The sequence below is a fragment of the Asparagus officinalis genome, chromosome 4, assembly GCF_001876935.1.
Source record: "Asparagus officinalis chromosome 4, Aspof.V1, whole genome shotgun sequence".
NCBI classification, from domain to species: domain Eukaryota; kingdom Viridiplantae; phylum Streptophyta; class Magnoliopsida; order Asparagales; family Asparagaceae; genus Asparagus; species Asparagus officinalis.
Genome location: NC_033797.1, coordinates 23,674,559 through 23,690,374, shown reverse-complemented (window position 1 = coordinate 23,690,374; position 15,816 = coordinate 23,674,559). Strand labels below are relative to the sequence as shown.

Sequence of the window (15,816 nt, the reverse complement as noted above, 5' to 3'; positions counted from 1 at the left end):
AATGAACTTAATCCTCTCTCGTATTTGTTCATAAACATATTTTTCTGTTGCACAACCGGCTTGCCAAAGTAAGTCTTGAACCTGAGCATTACCATACTTCTTCTTGAAGTTGTCTCCAATAGTGATGTGCATGTGGTGGCGGGAAATGTCGTTGGAGTGCTCTTGGAATTCCTTTCATCCTATCGGATATGAATGTAATCGCCCGCGTCCCCACACTAGGGATATGATATCTAATGCATGCAAAAAACCAAGCCTAATTCTCTGTGTTTTCAACATCAACCATAGCAAATGCTAAAGGAAACAACCCGCCATCCGCGTCAACTCCGGTTGCAACAAGCAAAACACCTTTGTATTTACCATATAAGTGGGTTCCATCAATGCTAAGAAGAGGACGACAATATCGAAACCCCTCAATATAGGGCCCAAATGCCCAAAATACACCGGTGAACCGCCTTTCTCCGCCATCAACCGGGTCCGAAGATACTTCATAGACAATCCCCGGATTTTCTCTTTTGAGTGCTTCAAGATAATGAGGTAAGATCTCATACGATTTATCCCAATCCCCGAATATTTTTATCATCGCCTTCCTCCTAGCATTCCAACACTTGTGATATGATACATCCAAGTTGGTGGCTTTATGCACTAAAAGACGGATATCTTTCGGCCTTAGATCAAGATCCTCCCTCAGATGCGGTAAAATCAATCGATATATAAAAGAAGAGGACGCATTCTTGTTATTCATCTCTAATCGAGGATTGCTACAAGTGTGGAGTCCATTGTATGCCGTGATTTTGAATTGCCCGCCTACTCTTACACCAGAGCGTGAATTAAGCTTCCACGGACACCTCGCATTGCCGTCGTGGTGTCCACTATTATCTTCGACATCATCATCTTTGCGATAGAAACAAACCACATTATAGCTTGTAGTATTATTTTTTGTTGCCCTGAACTTCACATTTTTTGTAATGGAATACGTGCGAATAGCATGGATCGATTTCTCCTTACTCTCGTAAAGATCTCCCTTCATGAATGAGAAGTCCTCGGCCTGTGTATCAACACCACTATTAGTGCCAATAGGAACACTTTCCATCACAGAGTTATCAATCCATTCATCTCCTTGAAGTTCATCGGGCGGCGGATCCTCTAAGACGACATACTCATTATTAACATAACATCCGTCGATGTGTTGGTTTTCCCCGTCATCACGATCTATCAAGGTCATGCTATTAATTTGTAATCCCTCCTCTTCATCATCATTCTCGGATTCAACACTTGCATTATCTTCTTGAATTCCCGTGTTAGTATCGAAAGCATTCGAAGTGCCCACGAACGAAGGACCGCTCATGTATTGTGATTGTGTCCAACATTCATCTTGTTGAGGAGATAAAAAGCCTACAGAATCAACTTCAGAATCCTCCAACATGCGGGAATACATTCCTTGGGAGTTCAACGATTTGCCCAAATCCCTCTGATGTTTTTCAATGAATAATTCGACCGAACGCTTCTCGTCGTGTAAGACATGAATGAGACCCATATCGTAGTCACTTGATATTTGAATGCCACTTGTTCTGTTCCCCACAACAGGATAATTGCAAACCACACTGAGGTGATACTCACGTGAGTTAGTTAATGTAAGTTTGTGTAATTCATTAACCAACTCATCGAAAGTACACGATTTTGTTATGAACAACGGTCTCGTCGTGCCTCCTTCATAAACGGGCATATTATTCTCGAGGTAATTAATCTTCCCATCATAAGAACAGAGAATTACGATTCGATCGTTCATCGTTAACTCTGAAGAGTGAAAAATTCAAGATCAATATTACACGAAAAGCAAAATAAATATTGATTGTTACTAATTTTTACATTTATGTAGTAACTCTAATTTCCACATTAATTCATAATTTCACCTCTAAATGCACAAAATTATTTGATTTTTCTTTCATAATTTCACCTCTAAATGCACAAAATTATTTGATTTTTCTTCACAAAATTCGTAAATAATCCACAATTAAATTCTAAATGCGAAAATTTGTCCTTCGTAAATAATTCATAATTAAATTCTAAAATCTAATTTATGTTATACATATGTAGGTAACACTATTTTTCGCATTAATTGATAATTTCCCCTCTAATTTCACAAAATTATTGATAATTTCCACACTAATTCCACAAAATTATTGATAATTTCCACACTAATTCTTCACAAATTTCACAAAATTATTGATAATTTCCCCTCTAATTTTCACATTTATTGATAATTTCCCCTCTTAATTGTGAAATTTCCACACTAATTCCACAAAATTATTGATAATTTCCACACTAATTCTTCACAAATTTCACAAAATTATTGATAATTTCCCCTCTAATTTTCACATTTCTTCACAAAATTCATAAATAATTCACAATTAAATTCTAAAATCTAGATTTCTACATGTAATCACAATCAAATAGTGGGAGAATACAAAAATTAGAGGGTATAGCTTTTTTAGAAATCCCAACTTCCAGAGAGCAGCCTGGCGTTGCATCTGGGCATAAATCTTCACGGGAGTTGAACTCCCGTGAAGATTTATTTATAAATTAAACTTCACGGGAGTTCAACTCCCGTGAAGTTTAAAAATACATTAAACTTCACGGGAGTTGGACTCTCGTAAAGTTTCGAAAATTTTTTAACAAAAACCGACCTGTTTTCAGCGCTGGGCTGAAAACAGGTCGGTTTTTGTAATTTTTTTCGAAATAGGTCGTTTTTTGCAAATAAAAACCCAAAATGGTCTGTTTTGAAAATTTGTTCATAGTCGGGGTTGCCAACCACGACTATATATGAAATATATTAAAAAATTAACTCAGTTTCTTCCCACGATTCTTGTTACGGTACTGACGTGACGAGAAAATGATCAATTTTTTGTAAAATAGGGTCGATTTTAAAGAATAAATTATACAATAGGTTTAAAATAGAAAAGTTCTGCAGGGTACAAATCTCTGAATTCACCTTAATTTCAATCAAGATTTCAACTTTTCCAAGGAAAAATAAAAGATGTTGGAGCAGCTTCTGATCCTTTCAAGAGGCGGCCTGATTCTCTGGTACAAACAACTAAGCAACGCTCTCAAGGGATCTCCGATCGAAACCCTAATCAAATCCTGCCTCCTCGAGGAGCGATCCGCCGAGACCTCCTTCAACTACGACGCCGGCGGCGGCGGTGGGGCCTACACCCTGAAATGGACCTTTCACAACGATCTCGGCCTCGTCTTCGTCGGTCGTGAATTCGAGCAGATCTACGATCCGAAGAGGACTAGCTACGACGAGTTCGATGAGATCTTTCGGCAGCTTCAGAAGGAGGCGGAGGCGAGGGCGGAGGAGATGAAGAAATTGAAACAGTCTGGAAAGAATCCTTCCAATTTAGGGAAGAAGGCTTGGGGGACTGGGTCGTTGATGAACAAGAGGAAGAGTGGCAAAAGTGGTAATAATGATGGTAAGTCTCGCGGCGATGATGGAGATGGAGATGGAGATGAGAGTAATGGAAAATGGTTAGCTAATGGTAAAGCAAATGGGAAGGAGAATAATGGGGTTAAAGAATCCCGATCGCTTCCCAATGTTGTTGTTAAAGGTAAAGAGAATGGGAACCCCGATGAGGGGGCTTTCGATGTACATAAGTTACAGAAATTGCGAGCGAAAGGAGGGAAGAAGACTGATGCTAACACTAACACTAATAAGGGTGTGAGAGGGGAAGAGAAAAAGATTGTGAAGAAGAATAGGGTTTGGGATGACGCGAAGGAGGAGGATGCCAAGCTGGATTTTACGGATCCTGTTGGTGAGGGAGGGGATGAGGTTCGAGGGGTTGTGGCAGTTGATGAGGGTGAGAGTATGATGGATAAGGAGGAAATTCTGAGTAGCGAGGACGAGGATGATGAGGAAATGGAGAGTGCTAAGCCTAGTGCAAAGAAGAAGGGCTGGTTTTCGTCAATGTTTCAGAGGTATAACACTATAACTTCATTTTCTTTCGCATATACCTTTTTCCGCATATGATTACTGATTAGCTAGTTATTCTTTTGGTACTATGAATTTCCTACCGTCTTTGATTAATTTGATTTCTTGGGCTTTTGTGATATTGGTCCTGGGAATAAAAGGCTATTTGAGATAGGTCTCAAAAATATGATATTATCAAATAAATCCCCATTTTGTTAGGGTAAGTTTGGCACTGTTTTTTGTAGGGTGATTCTGCTTATTTTTTCAATAAGCAGCCAATAATGGTGTTTAGTGAAATTTTTTGGCATGCTTATTGAAATTGCTTCTGCTTTTTAAGGGGATCTTTTTAGAAGCAATATGAGGATGCTTTTAAAAGTAGCTTCTGATTTTGTTTAGTTAATATACCATATATTCCTTTTATCTTTTAATAATGATCATCAAGCACAGTTCTAACAAACACATTAAGTGCCTTTTAAGCTGAATTTTATATTTGATTACCATGCAGCTATTTTCAACAGCTTATATAAGTTACTTTTATAAGATGCTTTTATAAGCAACAATCATAGGCTCCAACAATACTAAACTGGCCCTAAGTCACACTGAACAGGTCCTGTCTGGTGTCACTTCAAAAAATTAGAGAATTTTTTTAATATGAAAAACCTTTCAAACTATACATGGTTGTGGAGCTAAAACCAGGAGAACCCATAATTTTATTTGTTTCTCATTCAGTGTTTATTTTTTAGTATTTTTTATGGGTCGTTCATCATCCCCTATATTACATTGATGACAGTGACTGTGGCTGCATCAAACTTTATAGAACAAAGTTTTGTTCTTCAAGACAAGCCTGTCATAATGCCCACTAAAGTTTTGTTTTTGACACGTTGATACCCAAAGTTTAGGGTATCAAAGTTAATAAATGTGTATCAACTTTGTGGATCAAAGTTAAAAATATGTAAACTTTGGGGTATCAAAGTGTTGGGGAAAAAAGGTGTAAAATTTGGGGCATTAAATTGTCAGATTCGAACTTTGAGATATCGAAGTTAAAAAAGGTTGTGAACTTTATGGTACCAAAGTGCTAATAACCTTTTTCTTGAAGCATTAGCTTACACCTTAACATCATACTTTCATAATGAATCTGGGGAATGGATATTCATGTGAGTCATGAGAAACTTGGATAACTGCCTATAGACTCTTCAAAAGGAAAATAAGTATTAATAAAATGATAAGCTTTTGCAGTTTACTTGTTGAACCTGTTATTGGGTTCAGTTGCCTAATAACTTCTAACTAGATGTGATATCAATTAATACTTTCTATGTATTATACCTTGGCCATTTCGGCTTATGCATGGTGATATTTGTATTTTAATTCTCCTGTATTATATATTTCATAACTATGTCCGTTGTCATGTACTCCAATTGAATTTATCGATTTTGGGTTTGTATTGTTGGTTATATTTTGTGTTCTCTTGATCTCAGCATTTCAGGAAACTCTGTCTTGGAGAAGTCGAACTTGAAACCAGCACTGAAGGCTCTCAAGGATAGGTTGATGACTAAAAATGTGGTATGTAGCTCTCCTCATCTGTTATGCTCATTTTACAGTGTTGGAGTTTATCCATATTCTTTTCAATATAAAGGTCTCACATAAATCACCAGTTTGACTATGATTTGGGGAAACATTTCCCTAGTAATCAGTGTTGTCACATTTTTACCTTATCATTCATGTATACACTTCTGGAGATTTCCTTTTTTGGATTATAAGAGTAAATCTTAACGAGCCTGTTATATATTGGTGAAATGCTGCTAGAAAAGGGGGGAGGGGGGGCGATGTGGCAAAAAAGAAGAAAAAGGAAGAAGGAAATGACAAAGAAAAGAAGAGGGAAAAATGAAAGAAAAGAAATGAAAAAAAACTCTTATTCCAGACTACTTAAAACTATATAAGCGGTTAGTGAGATTTCTGTTAAATAAAAATGGCAATCGTTGAAACTATCAATCTATGTGATTTCCGGTTATAATGACATTCTTTCCTGTCATATTCAAATCATTGTATTTGGGTTTCTTCTTGTGATGTATCGTCCTGCCATTTGCAGGCAGAGGAAATAGCTGAGAAGCTTTGTGAATCAGTAGCCGCTAGTCTTGAAGGGAAGAAGTTGGGATCATTCACGAGAGTCTCTTCGACTGTCCAGGTTTGTTATTTTGTTTTACCCAGATAACTTGTTGTCTTCAACTTTGTTTACTAGAGTTAAAGACTTATAATTAGAATGTCATATTCTAAAGTTGGTTATAAGCACAGACGGCAATGGAAGAGGCCCTTCTTCGTATCTTAACTCCAAGGCGATCCATTGATATTTTGAGAGATGTGCATGCTGCTAAGGAACAGGGGAAACCATATGTTATTGTTTTTGTTGGTGTTAATGGAGTTGGGAAGTCCACAAATCTTGCGAAGGTTAATTTTCTTGCCCTTTACAGTTTTTGATTTTATTGGTGCACCAGTGTTTCTAAATATCTAATTAATTTCTCTGATTTACAGGTCGCATACTGGCTGCTACAGCATAATGTTAGTGTAATGATGGCAGCATGTGATACCTTCAGGTCTGGTGCTGTTGAGCAGCTGAGGACACATGCTCGTAGACTCCAGGTATATGATCCCTTCTTCATGCTATATCACCCTTCTTCATGCTATATCAACCCTTCAAATTTTCATAGCATTCTTTTTAATGACCTGGTATATTTGCTTGAGTTACTGGTGTTGAACACATATAGTGCTGTCCCAGATTATTGCTGGAGACGTCCTTTACTGTTCCAAAAATACCAATTGGAACATTCCATATCTTGTATATGTTTGCTGCATTGACATATGACATACATTTGGAGTTCATTAATGTGAAACAATAGGGAAAGTTCTATGTCGTATGGAAGGCCTTAATTTTGGGTCCAATTGTTTTCCCTTTTCCTGAAAAGATCCATAGTCTAGTCTTGGACCCATGATCTTAGACAGTGATCTTCCGCTCGTTACCTAGCAACAGCATTTCACTTGTGACGTGTGACTGTGTCAACCTATTTTGCTATAGGTTAACAAAGGCCCTCAAATTCTGCCCAGTATATATGGTAGATGTTCGTAAATACTTCTGATTTGCCTAATAATCTCCTCATTTTTTCCGTAGGAAAGAAATTATATATACTCCCTCATGATCTCATATATTCAACAAATATGCACACAAAACATGTTTTTTCTTGTAGTCGTTGGTTCTTATTTCTTAATATTGAAGGAGACACTTTTTCATATATTTGGTTCCTTGACTGACATATTTATATTCTGGACACTGCTACTGATGCCATGTTCACAGGAAATTGTAGAAACTTGGTTTTATTTCTTTTTATATCTATCTGGGCCTTGAACTGTTCCTTGACTTGTGATGGGAGAAGGTTTTAGCCTTTTAGGCAATAGTGATGGTACATTGATATACAATTGGAACTCTGGGCGAAAAGGACCTTACATATGTTACTTTGTTTTTCTGGTGTGAGGTGAATTAATGAACTGATACCACATATGCAAATGGGTCTTTAGATGCATACAATATCATTTCTAAATAGTATTGCTTGCTGGACACGATCTGAATCAATGACTAAGAATATGCTTCCAGATACCTATATTTGAGAAGGGCTACGAAAAAGATCCTGCAATTGTAGCGAAGGAGGCTATTCAAGAGGCTAGTCGTAATAATTCAGATGTTGTTCTTGTTGATACCGCTGGGAGGATGCAGGTAAGAAATTTTTGATCTTCCTTCAGCTTGAATTTGCTTAAGGTTGACCTTTATCTTTCAGCCCTGAACTGTTGTACTTATGCCATATATGATCTTCTGTTAAATCTCAGGATAATGAGCCACTGATGCGAGCCCTGTCAAAGCTGATAAATCTAAACAACCCAGATTTGGTTCTCTTTGTTGGAGAGGCATTGGTCGGAAATGATGCTGTTGATCAACTGTCAAAATTTAACCAGGTAATATAGTTTCTTGGGGATGCCTGCTTGTAATGTTCTTCAAAAGACGAGTGATGTGCAATGCTAAATGTTGTTTAACACTTTGTTACAGTAAGCTTGACAAATATTCATGCGTTGTGCAGAAATTAGCTGATCTCTCTACATTGCCTAATGCGAGGTTGATTGATGGAATCTTGCTCACTAAGTTTGACACAATTGATGATAAGGTTGATATTTAACAACCAAAATTTTAATGGCACGGAATTGACTATATGCATTTTATCCCCCTGAAATACTTTGTGATTTTTGTTTCAGGTTGGAGCCGCACTTTCCATGGTCTACATCTGTGGAGCCCCTGTGATGTTTGTGGGCTGCGGTCAATCTTATACCGATCTCAAAAAGCTTAACGTCAAGTTCATTGTCAAAACCCTTCTTAATTGAAGGTAAATCTTGGCACTCTGCCTATTAAGAACTTTAATATGTCCACCTCTCATCATGACATATGAAGAACCTTAATATGTCCACCTCTCATCATGACTGCTACTTTGTAAGAACTTATCCCCTGTGATCTCACTGTCTTGGTACTGGAAATGAATCATTAGTTTATGGCTTTTGTTTGAAAATTTACTTTCCTGATCTCTTTTGAGCTTCTTTTTTTACTTGAGAAGCATGCATTTGTGCTCAAGTAGATGTATGATTTGGATGGTAGCAAGTTCAAGTTTTTCCAAGTCCAACCTTGAATGCAATTCTCCTTCGACTAGAAGATTTGCAAAATTAGTCAGGTCAAGCTTTACGAATATCGACAACATCTATATAATGGATTTGAGCTGTTATTTCATTGCAAAAAATAATACATCAAGAAATGTGAGTGATAAGATTGATATACTCCAATGTTACTTAACAGATTTGATCAAAAGTCAAACATTCATGACAGATATATAATGGATTTGAGCTGTCATCTCATTTGGCAAAAAAATAACATTGAGAAATGTGAGTGATGTGATCCATATACTTGCATGCGACTAACAGGTTGGCTCTCACTACTGGATAATTTCTTCGCGGGTCATTAAACAAATAAGTTTGTCATTTCGTATCCATTTTTTCATATATGCATATCCACACAAACACAGACACACATAGATACACCTTCAAGATGGTTTTGCTTGCAGCAGGTGAGGATAGAAATACATGCTCTAATTCAGATAAAATAGTACATCAATCCTTTGCTTTATTGGCACACACTCTTTTATTCTTTAGTAAACATTGATGCTTCCTTCTCCATTGGATTCGCCACATGCCCTACGAATAGCAGAGCACCGGTCTTATCTTCTCTAATGGCAAACATGAAAGGATGATCTGCAACAAAATTTGTAGGAGATCTATAACACAAATATGATGCTTTTCAGTAAGCTGCAGCGGATGCTTCGGTCCCTTCTTCTCCTACTTTGATAGTAGGTTTATGCTGCACGCTTGAAATCTGAAGCTTATTATTGGTATCTGAGGATGACACCATTTCTGTGAAATCTACACCCTCAGTAAAAGGAATTCGTGACTCCAGTTCCTGTAAAGCTTTCAGAAAGTTAAATCCAGATGAAGTTTTGAATTTCGGAATCATGAACTTGCCAATCTTGACGGTCGTTCTAGGAACATGATTATTGAAAAAGATCAGGAGTTGATACAGCCTTTTGTATGACATTGCTAAGCCCATGTCTACTGTTAGGAAGGAAGGTCAACATGGAAGGCTCTCCCAGTTGATTTGGTTCATACGGCAAATTGGGGACTTTGAAGCCTTCAAAAGAGGAAATGTATTGATCATCGTCGATTGTCATAAAGGGTACTTTTATTTTTCTTCCATTAAGGAGATAAAATGATCCATTCTTGGTTATAGACCAGTCGAACTTCTTGGTCCATGCCCCTTCGAAGTAGAGAGTATTAGCGAAGATGAGTCTTGTATTAGAGGTCACAGCATCAGCCGGGTCCCTTGATCAGCTTGTTTATTTTGTTTTTGACCTAGAGATTCACTTGAGCTGCTTTTGTAGGCTACGTTGATCGAAAGACAACAAAAATACGCAAGATGCAACAACTATGGTTAATTTGAAAAGTATAAGAATTCCAGGGATCAAAGATAGGATTTTTGTATATGCACGCACGCACGCACACCCCCTTTACATCATGCGTATTTGCGAAGTGGCCCCTTAGATCATCAACTGTTGGGGAGAAAAAAATTCCCCATAACAAATTGTCTTGGATGTGGTGAATAAAAATTTGACTATTTTGTTGATACTTTTACATTGCAGTTATAAATCAGCCTATGTTGATTTGATGATTTGGGTAGTGTTGCAAATACATAGATTTTGGGGTAATTCTATAAATACGCATGATCCAAGGGAGCTATATGCAAAAATTTTTTTTGTCAAAAAGACATTTTGATTATTACCTTGTGTGCTTGAAGTCAATAAATTTGGCCACAGCATTGTTGGTGGTGGCAGCAGTCTCCTGGAACGATGGCTTCAGATCCAAAGATCGGTTAACCCATAAACCGTTCGCCAATGATAAGATGGATGCACGGTCGTCATCTTCGCTTGAATCACATTCGTCATCTTCACTAGAATCATTAGAACCAGTTGCACGAGCTGATTCCAGTAGTTTTAACTGTTGTAACATTGAGATCCTTGACTGGGGTTGAACCGTGGAAAGAGAGGAAACGGTCAAGAGTCTGACCCTTTTGATCCCACTGCAGCCAGGCTGAGCGCAGCTCTAATTGACAGCGATGAGAATACGAAGTTAGAGCCCTTGGCTGCAGCCTAGAGTCCTACGAGGTCAGCAAACTTAATGCTTGTTGATCGTTTAGTTACTGGACTCGGTAAAGCGAGTCAGTGTATTGGTATCACTGGTCTCCCATGGCATCATATTTATAGTGCTATGAGCTTTACTCGGAGTCCAAGCGATTACTTTAGATTGATGCAGTAGGAATGAATGAACCTGAACTACTTCGGACTAATGCACTAGCCTAAATGGCCAACTAAGTTCTATAAAGGCTTAGTTGCACTTAACTTCCTTTAGTTTCCCCTGCTTTGCACTTTTATACCCTCGGTTGTGTTTGTATATCCTAAATGTTTATAAAGACCCCCATTACCTGGTTGTTTGTTCTTTTTCTATTATAAAACTGGGCTGCCAGGGAGCGGTGCCATAAAGGAATCAAAACACGTGAAGAAAGAGCAACTCGTTGGATCCTTACTGCACTTGTCAAACGGTCTCGCTTAAACTTGATGCCAGCAGAGCCCGGAGCATGCGCTATATGGATACCTGTTAATAGTAGAAGAAGACGAGTGAGCGAAATCAGTTTACTCACTGGCTTATCCGACTCATCCACTAGAAGATGTTGATGACTCATCAACCAAGTGCAGATTTGTGCATACAGTTTGCTGATCGCGTAGGGCTCAACTACTAGAAGTACTTTCCACAACTCATTCTTTTTCGGTCATCTTTTTTCAAAGCACCACCAAACTAATGTGGAACAAATGAAGAATAGATCAAACTAAAAAGAGAGATTTTTACCTTCAACTGAAACCCTAACAAGAGCCTCCGAAAGATCTCACCCCCATACGACGGTAGACAAGATCTATAATAGTAAAAATCTCACATTTATCACCAATCGAAGCCCTGGACGAACTTCCACAGCGATCTACTCCTCCAATTAGCCAAGTGTAGCCCGAGCTCTGATACCACTTGTTGTGCTTCGAGGAACCGAACCAAACCAAACGCCGAGAGAGAAGGTCAAATAATCCAAAATAACGGCATAACACAAACAAACGAATTTTACGTGGTTCGACAAGTTGCCTATGTCCACGTGGCAAGAAGGGAATGATGTTTTTACTAATAGAGAAGAAGAGTACAACTGAGATTACAAATCACTCAAACTCACCAATTAATCTCACCAACAAATCTCTTAGTCTCTCAAACAAAACCCTAATCAATAGCTCTAGAAAATACCTCTTTTTTGTGCTCCAAATATCCCCTCAACAGCTCCCCAGAAACCCTAAAATGTGTTGGTATATATACCAAACACCAAACAAATTGAGAATAGGAAACTGCAAATTTGAGTCTGACCCGATATGCGGTCGATCACGACAAATGACAGAGCCCAAAAAAACAGCTGCAGGCTTTGGCGGTCGACCGCGACAGTCGACCGCACCCAACTCCAGACTCACGGGTTTGGATTACATGGTCTAGCGGTCGACCACACCAAGACCTGAATCAAGCCCAGTGTCCGTGCACGAATACGGTCGACCGACCTTGCACCGCGGTCGACCGCACATCGCTAACCCAATTCCTGCTTCCAAAACATGTTCTAAACCAATTCCTTCGCCAAATCTATAGTGTTGCTTGCATACTACCAAGATAATAATTCATAGATCACAGTCATTAATATGGCACATAAATTGGAAAGGATTTTGGTTCCTTTTAGTGTGAAAATTCAAGGGATCGATTATTGTGTTTAATGACAATTTAATGTCTATTGAACATCAGTAATGGTGGTATGAGCCAAAGTTTTCAGTTTAGACCAAGTTGATAGACTAAGGTCTTGTAGCCCAAAAATGGCGGAAGACCTGTAGGTTGTCTAAAAATCACTGTAGATAGCTGATCCGCCATCAAACACCGATGATAAAAGTTACAATTTGATGGTTTCCAGAAGGCTACAATATGAAGACTTTCACGTAAATCGATGAAGGTTACAATCTGACGATATTCGCAACAACTGATGAAAGCTCTAATCAACAGCCTTCACAATCAACATCGGGAGTTACAATCTGACGAAGCCTTCACAATCAACATCGGGAGTTACAATCTGACGACTCTCATATTTTTAAGGAGCCAAGAAGAAGATTACAAGATGCATCGGGAGTTACAATCTGACGACTCTCATATTTTTAAGGAGCCAAGAAGAAGATTACAAGATGATGATTTTTGTAATGCTCTAGTAAAAGATATCACAAATTAATGGTCTCTTCACATCAAAACGCAGAGGTCAGACCTGTGTTTCAACATCAAAACGCAGAGGTCTTTCCTGCGTTGCAACATCAAAACGCAGGCTTCATTGCTGCGTTTTCAGCCCAAAACGCAGAACCTAACTCTGCGTTCCAGATCCAAACGTAGAGTTCATTCCTGCATCTCAGATTCTTAAAGCGGTGCGGCCACTGCATTCTGAGCCAAATGGAAATACCCAACTCTGTGTTTCAGGTCTAAAACGCAGAGTTCGGGCCCAGAACGCCGTTTTCAGCGTTTGACTCGTTCAAAAACGAGTTGAACGGTTCCTCAAACCATTTTCTCCCCACGATTTGAGGGGATCATCACCCTAGCATGGAGAGATTTATGGGGGGCGGTTACACCTCATTAAATCCTCATTAAAGAGAGATTTAAGGGGGAGGTTACACCCCTTAATCCCTTATAAATCACAGAAAACTCAACTGAGTTAGGGGCTGGCTTTTTACGATCTTTGGATCTTTGAGTATTTTCGGATCTAGAGATCAACAAAGGGGATCACCATTTTATCCTCTTTCGGCACCAAAAAGATTGAAAGATCGGCATTCATCTTGCGGAGCAGTCCTTAGAGCTTTCATCCTTGGCTTATTAACCGATTTTCGGTTCAAATCAACTCTTTTTAAGAGTTTAAACTCGCTCTGAGTTGTCAACTCGTCAAGAGTTTCAAACTTACCACACAAGTTCTCCTTAACGTTAATCCAGAGGAATCAACCACGTTCTACAAAACAAGGTGGTCGGATCGTCAACGAGAAACAAACTCGATACGAACATCGAGGGAGGCATCTCATCGCTACTGTGAAGAACCCATACTTAAACAAATGAGAGGATCTCTATCGATCTTCTTCTCTTTTGTAAATTGGTATTCCGATTGAGAATATTTTGTAATTTCTTTTTTTAAGCTTGTTAGAGAGAGATTACTTTGAGAGAATTGTAAATCATTCTTTTTCTAAATCAGTTAGAGAGAATAAAACCAAATATGGTTCTCGGAATTATTCTTTGAATTTTCCCACCAAACAAAAGATTACGACTTCGCTGGGGACTAGCTTTTTCACCGAGGAAGAAGTGGTGCAATCCGACATCAAGCTTGCTGGAACGACCGTTGAAACTCTGATCATCGAGTTCGATCAAGCCAAGCATGAGAAGTTACTCTCATTCGGATCCCTTAGCCCTAAGGCTATGCGCAAGATCCGCAAAATCTTTAAGGAGACTAAAGCTCCAATTGTTGCTCCTATGTCGAAGGAAGTCCTCTCCTTTAGCCAAGATTGCTCGAACAGTCCCTCCTCCGAAGAAGTGAGCTCATCTTATGCCAAACGCAGCCCTCAGTGGCGCGTTGTACAATCAAAATGTAGCCTTAGGGGCGCGTTCCACAAACTGAACGCAACTCTCAGGAGTGTGTTTCAGAACCAAAACGCAACTCTCAGGAGTGCGTTCCAGAACCAAAACGCGGATCTCAAGACTGCGTTTCATCAGGAAAACGCAGACCTCAGGACTACGTTTCACCAGCAAAACCTAGAGCTCAGGCATGCGTTCGGGTAACGAAATCCAATACAGAACGTGGTGTATATCGTGGAGTTTCTGCGTAGCGCGGGTAGATTGAGGGGTGGATATAAGAAGTCCATGGATTCAATGAATTTCAAGAAGATCCATGTTCATCAGGAGCTAGTCCCGTCCAATCATAGACTGGGGGTTCTAATTCAAACCTCGCGATCAGCGAGTAACTCTTCTCGAGTTTTTGCAACAGATTTGAGAGAGTTCATATCGGGAGGAAGACCGATACAACAAGTTGCTTGTTCTTGCTAATACAAATGACTGATTTCTGCGATTCTCTCGAGAAGCCAGTGTTGCTCATGCGCAGTCAATTTGTCGATGTTCAACCGACCTACGAACATCATTTTGCTCAATAACCGACGACGTTCTCACACGAAGAAGACTTTGGAGGATGAATACCTTAGAGTCACTTCTAACATGGTCGACAGAGGGAGATCATTAGTTCCTAGCTCCGATGAGTCAGAGAAAGATCAGTCTCCTGGCTTAAAAGACCTCCTGAATAGGTCCGATGGAATTTATCAACATATTCGGACTTAAACGGGAGCCATTCCTCCGGTTAACTATCAAAGATTAGCTAGATGAACCAATTCCGAGGATGAACACTTAGCCATTTCGGAGTCACAATCATCAAGCTCTTTCGTTGGGCATGAGAGCTTCGCCCACATGGCAGAAAATTATGAAGATCTTTTAAAAAGGGTTGCTGAGCAGGAGGCCATGCTCTAAGCACAGCAGGAAACCATCAATCAACTTCGAGATATGATGGCTCAGATCATTGCAAATAGAGCCAATTTCCAGAAAGCTGAGTCACAACCTCGGTCGGAACCCTCCCGGAAAGGAGGATCATCCGTATCGAAGGGGAAACAAAGAGTGAATGAGACTACTGAGCAAAAAACTCATCACGAAGAATCATCCTCCGAAGAAGAAGATGAGAATAAGCAAAATCCTCAGTCAGCTAAAATCGAGGAATTGAAAGCTCGCCTCAATGCTATAGCCCACAGAAGCGAGCTCCAAGATGAGGGAGTAGTGCGACCTTATCCTGCTAAATGGGATGCAACATGCTTACAGACATCCAAATACCACTCAAGGCAAAGAGAAGACGATAAACGCCATTCTCTTAATCAGAGCGGATCATTCAAAGGAAGCGAGACAACATGGAAGAATCACGTACACGCCAACAGACAGGACATGGTACCGCGACTAAGGCGCGGCAGCCCATGGTGCCGCGGCTAAGGCGCAACAGCCTATGGTGCTGCGGCCATTATAGAGAGTTGCGACGATGGTTAAAT

At 39.4% G+C, this 15,816-nt stretch overlaps 3 protein-coding genes across 3 annotated transcripts; 1 reads left to right on the top strand and 2 right to left on the bottom strand.

Annotated features, from left to right (window-relative positions):
• Positions 254–1,423, bottom strand: LOC109838356. Its single transcript, XM_020406807.1, has one exon. It carries the CDS (start codon positions 1,421–1,423, stop codon positions 254–256), a length of 1,170 nt encoding a protein of 389 aa, XP_020262396.1.
• On the top strand, positions 2,966–8,565 carry LOC109836951 (signal recognition particle receptor subunit alpha-like). The gene is made up of 9 exons (XM_020405010.1): positions 2,966–3,972; positions 5,440–5,524; positions 6,051–6,146; positions 6,254–6,406; positions 6,491–6,598; positions 7,605–7,724; positions 7,835–7,960; positions 8,083–8,166; positions 8,255–8,565. The coding sequence occupies exons 1-9, from the start codon at positions 3,035–3,037 to the stop codon at positions 8,378–8,380; spliced, it is 1,836 nt and encodes a 611-aa protein (XP_020260599.1). The 5' UTR covers positions 2,966–3,034; the 3' UTR covers positions 8,381–8,565.
• LOC109838355 (serpin-Z10-like) lies at positions 8,691–10,603 on the bottom strand. Its single transcript, XM_020406806.1, is given in 3 exon segments — positions 8,691–9,569; positions 9,601–9,919; positions 10,377–10,603. Coding segments are annotated over 3 exon segments (930 nt in total). The 3' UTR covers positions 8,691–9,185.